The following is a 5,254-nucleotide window of genomic DNA, read 5'->3' as shown; positions in this document are numbered from 1 at the left end:
ACAAAAAATTGGGGATCCATAAAGCAACATTTGGGAGCATTTTTAAAGGCCAACTCTAGCTTCCCTGTTAAAAAAGTCCCGTTAAAGGGATGCACTGTCGCCCCCATTGCTGCCACGTTGACCCCCAATCCCGGAACACACGCTATCGAGTATAGGCACATCCAGTAGCTGGTTGGCGCAGGAGGCTATCCAAAGAAAGCGAGGAGAAGGAAGAAGAGCACTGTAGCCAGGTCCGTCAACCAGCAGGGAGGCTCTTCGTCCATGATTTCCAAGTGGGTTACCAAACTCACTCAGAACAGTTTGTGTTTTGCTCTTTTTGTGTGTTGGAATACAATTTCTTGACTTCTGCTAGCTTGATTGAGCTAATTCCTCGGGCGCATGCACACACACACACACACAGAGAAATTTTGATCGAGTATTAAAACTGACATTTAATAGTGCTTGTAAGAAGTTTGTCTATGTTCAAGATTGAGCTTGAGACAATATTCGAGATACGAATTGAGCGACGATTTTGAAATTCATGAGAAAAATTGCATTCGGGGTTGAGCTTGAGCTTGTTCTTGACAAAACCTGAAATTTAAATTGAGTTGAGATTCGAAATTGAGCTAAGATTTAAATTGGGTTGAAAATCTGAGATTCAAATTGAGTTGAAAATATGCATTCAAGGTTGTTCTTGACAAAATCTGAAATTCAAATTCAGTTGAAAATATGAATTCAAGCTTAAGCTTGTGAGCATGTGTCTTTCCTCGATGCTTTTTTCAAGCCAAGTGCTTGTAAGCGTGCTGCCCTTCGAGCTTTTTGCCAAATGTTTGGCACATGTAGAGGATGTAGCGGTGCATGGGGAGTCTCTCCTTCCCATAAGATAGCTCGCATCTTGTGTTCAAATTGGATTTGTTGAGCATCCCACTGTCTTTTTGCTGCCCTTTTTAGCTTCTCTTCTTCCTTTTGTTGCTTTCGATGAAGACTTAACTCCATAGTCTCCTTGCGCTTTTGCTCCTTTTGCTTTCGACGTTCCTCTTGAAGCTGGTCTAGTTGCTCTCTCTTGGCTTGCTTTGCCTTCATGCTTTCAATGTATTGAGATGATGTAAGGATAAGAGAATTGGTGTAGTCCACGAAGGCCTCTCCTTGCACTTGTCCTATTGTAACATTCTCATGTGGCACTTTGAGGATTTCAATCACACTAGGGTTTGTCAGAGGAGGTGGTAGGTCAGCCCCTAAATTAGTCAAGACACTTGCCACATCACATGCTACATCATCCATTGGAGTGCATGGCACTTGACTACAATCTGGCTCTTCTTCCGAGCATGGCACCTGACTACAATTTGGCTCTTCTTCTATTGTGTTGCTTGAAATGTGTACATCCATGTACTCACATGGCATGCATGAAAGGTCTATTACTTGATGGTTGAAAGGCCATATACCTGTGCTCTAAAGCCTGCCATTATGTTACTTTCTGTGTAAGCAGTCCTTAAGGCACGAGAGGCTACTCCTGCTAGCTCACTTTTTGTGGCTTGAGTGGAAAAGGTTCTTAGCTGCCAAAGATTTCTTTCTTTTTGAAAGTTGCTTTTGAAGGGCTTAAAAACAGCTACATCAAGAGGTTGTAGCTTATGAGAGGTGTGGGCTGGAAGGGTGACTATGTCTAGTCCCCATTGAGATGCTTTCTCAACCACCTCCAACCGGGTGTGGCTACCATGGCCATCTACTATAAGTAGGTGACGTTGTGTTGGTGTAAGGGGAGATGGCAACATAGCTTTGAAGTGATCAAGCCAAGCTTCAAACAATTGACCAGTCATCCATGCTTTGCCTTGCATTGACATCACAGCTCCATCCTCGCATTCCATCAGGTAGTTTTGCATTGCCTTCTTTCCCTTGAAGATGTAGTATCCAGGTAATGCACTCCCTACTGCATTTACACAACACAAGATGGTCAACCATTCCCTAGAGTCGGGGGTGATTCCATACACTACCTTAGAGCCCTTCTTAGCCAACACCCTCATGCCCTTGTCTCTGCCTGCTTGCACTCCTGTCTAGTCCGCATTCCAAATGTTTTCTGGTGGGTGGTCATGCTCTCGATACATGATGGGAAGGTTGTTGTAGAAGCTTTGAAGCACCTCTGGACGTAATGCAATAGCTCTTGATTATGTACGAAATGTTATCTCGGGATGGCGGCGCCTAAATGAATCCCACCAGCTTTTGCCTGGTACTCCATTTGTAAAAGGCGTTGCTCGCATTTGGCAGAGCTCAGCCACTTTAAGCTTTAAGCTACCAAGTGTCACCCCATGAGCGGCATCTTGCATTTGGAATTCCCAATTGACCAATGCTTTCTCTTCAAGAGGCGGAATAATTGTTGTTGGGCCTTTGCGCTTTGTCTTGGTCCTTCCCTCCATCCATGCCTTGATTGCATTGACACTCATGCCAAATTGATGACTGCATTCCCGTAATGACATACCCCCATCATGTGCTTCAAGAGCTGCTGCCATGTCCTCCTCGGACCATATTAAGCGGCGTCGTTTTGGTGGTGAATCTGCTCTCACTTTTGCATGGGCAACATATTTGGCAAGGTGGATTTGTTGCTTGTTTCTCTCTTGGTGCGAGAGATGGAGAGGCATTATGTATCATAGTAGGACTAGGTACGTTGCAACGCTTGTTGGAGACAAAACCAGGCTGTCTTCCCCTCTTCTTTTTGAACGAAGAGCGTGTGAGCGGCATAGCTGAGAGAATGGGGCGAGAAAGGCAAGAAAGAGATGGGGCTTTGTGTTGAAAGACACAAGGAAAGAGTGCTCAGAAATATGGAGATAACACACTTTTAGAGAAACTTGATGGTTATCTAAACCCTAAACATTCCAACAAAATAACCATGTCATGTTATTATTCAAGGTTTTTTTGATCCATGCAAAGAAGGTGAAATCATTTATTACCTCATATCAGCAAATAAACGTAGTCCACGCAACGAAAGTGTTTTTTCGGATGCATCTCCATGTCATTGTTTTCAGCTCTTCGTACATTCTTTTCGAGTGAACAACTTGGGTTTGCGTTGTTGAACAGATCGTCCAAAGCGTCCACTTCCTCTATGATTCCAAAAGAAGGTGCTTTTCTTTGTGACTTGTCGTTTCTCTCTATGGGCTTTGAAGGGGTTTTTGTGATGATATTTGACACTTTTGATTGGGCAACACTACGGGTGCAAAGGGCCGATGGTCTAACGTGTACTCGACCACATCTACATACTCTATTTCCTTTCCTATCAACTAATATGTGAGTGCATAAGAAGGGTGAAAGTGCTGGGTGCCTATATAAGAGGCATGACAAACATTCACATAAGGGTGGAGAAATAGGCATGGCAAGTCACGAAAGCAACAATTTAAGATGGGTTGTGCCTTGTGTATGGGATTTCAGCTTGCTATTTAAAGGGTTGAAGCTTGGTTTTGATTGGTCCAGTGTAAAAAGCATGGATTGAGGCAAGACTCAAAGGAATAGAGCATGATTGGTCATATTTTGAATTCTTGGATTAGGGTAGTTAATGTGTGAGACATCTCTTGTAGATTAGAGGAGGGAATCTGTATTTTGAAAGTGGCTTGCTTAATGGAGGGAACCAGGTTTTGGAGGGAGGCTCTGAGGAAATTGTTTCTAATCGATTGGGTTCCTTTTCTAAATTAGTTTCTAAGCTTTGCAATGTTCTAAAAATCATTATATGAGCTGCAAACCTTTTCTATTTAATTGTTTTCTTAAATCTAGAATGAAAACGGAACATAAATTTGCTCTTTATAAATCTAGAGTTTGTTGTACGCTTCAGAATATTACTCCTGATGTTAGCCAATTCTGATGAATGCTCCCGTTGTATATGTGCAGAGGTCCATTAATGCGGCATGAAGAGACCCAAAGCAGTTGTGGTGCGTGCCAAACAGTGCACACTCTTCCCTCAATAGCGACGGCGAAGCTTTTTTCGTGCAAAGCGTTTTCTTTCAAATTTCTATGCGCCTTAATTGGCCTTGAGATGCGCTTTAAAAATGTGCCTTTATTGGGCCCCGTAACCTTACTAGCCCCTTTACCCTAGGGCATATATCCCTGTGTATTTAAAGGTCCCTTCAAATGCACCTTTAGAGGGCCTATGGGGGAGCCCTTTAACTTGCAAGTATTCTTCATTTAAGTCTTCATTAGAGGATTCAAGGGTTTTCTCTTAAGAGGGCCCGTCCCACCTAACCTTTGACCCATTAGGAAAATGATTCCCACATTATATCACCATATTTGATCATCTTTTTTCTTAGATCACCTATCCAATTGCTTGATTGAGGAACAAAATTTTGCATCAACTATTGCAACCTGCTACTCCATGGAATAGAACTTAGAGATGCCTCTCAAGATCTGTTGTCTCTCAAGATCTATTAGAACCACCTCCATGTGCTTTGTCACAAACATGGGATCTAAAGTTATTGGACAATTCTCCTCTCCTTAGCTAATAATATCAAATAAAGCATAGTTTTTAAATTTTCAAACACCCCTCTCCCCATAACTCCCTCCAAACACTCTTTTTTTTTCAAAAGACACACACGATAACCTAACATTATCTTTTTCTAGGAGATTTGAAACCCAAAACGTTAATGCATGTTGGCCTAACCAAAGGACAAAGCCTTACCATTGCTTCACCCTTTTTGGCTTTGGCTAAAAATATTTTTTCTATGTTTTCGAAAAGAGAATTTTTTTAATTGGACGCAAGAGAGTGGGCAATGAATATGGAATTGATGGATGGTGTTCTTTCCACAATCCTCAATATCTTTCTTTATTTGTTTTGATAAAAAGATGTTATTGATTGAGAAAATTTTATGCATTGTCATTACAATCTTATGCTTTGTGTCTTGCCTTGTTTTCATTGAAAAATCAGTTGATTGATGATTAAGATGAGAACCAATATTCATCAAATAGTGCACTATGTCACAAATTCATGCCCAATTTTCAAATTTTAGATATCCTTAGAAATAAAAGCGTAGTCACATCCACTGTCCACTGCTATCTACATTGGCATATCCACTCATCAAATATAAGGGCACCATTACTTTTATTTACTGCATAAGCTAAGACTATAGGAAGGAAAGAACTCCACTCTAGAATAACCTATGGCCCAATCTTTCCACATTCGTAATTTCTTTACTTGCTAATTGGCAAGCCTTGTAAATTCTTCACTTGTTAATATTAGAGGAGACCAAAATAAATGGATGAAGATTTCAATTGCATTGTGACATCCCACACATGATCCAATACC

General features: G+C 41.3%; 2 protein-coding genes across 2 annotated transcripts; both read right to left on the bottom strand.

Annotated features, from left to right (window-relative positions):
• Positions 1-720: 720 nt before the first annotated feature.
• LOC147440147 (uncharacterized) lies at positions 721-1,365 on the bottom strand. The gene has a single exon (XM_086483807.1). It carries the CDS (start codon positions 1,363-1,365, stop codon positions 721-723), a length of 645 nt encoding a protein of 214 aa, XP_086339933.1.
• A 29-nt stretch (positions 1,366-1,394) lies between these two features.
• LOC147440146 (MFS-type transporter clz9-like) lies at positions 1,395-1,997 on the bottom strand. The gene has a single exon (XM_086483808.1). The coding sequence runs from the start codon at positions 1,995-1,997 to the stop codon at positions 1,395-1,397; it is 603 nt and encodes a 200-aa protein (XP_086339934.1).
• Between the last annotated feature and the right edge of the window lie 3,257 nt (positions 1,998-5,254).

This window comes from Adiantum capillus-veneris, chromosome 15 (genome assembly GCF_014529385.1).
Source record: "Adiantum capillus-veneris isolate H3 chromosome 15, ASM1452938v2, whole genome shotgun sequence".
Lineage (NCBI taxonomy): Eukaryota > Viridiplantae > Streptophyta > Polypodiopsida > Polypodiales > Pteridaceae > Adiantum > Adiantum capillus-veneris.
Note: the sequence above shows the minus strand (reverse complement) of the source record. Positions and strands in the feature narration are given on the sequence as shown.

Coding starts and splice junctions, on each gene's coding strand:
- LOC147440147 (XM_086483807.1), bottom strand. CDS start 1,365: ATGGATGTACACATTTCAAGCAACACAATAGAAGAAGAGCCAAATTGT.
- LOC147440146 (XM_086483808.1), bottom strand. CDS start 1,997: ATGAGGGTGTTGGCTAAGAAGGGCTCTAAGGTAGTGTATGGAATCACC.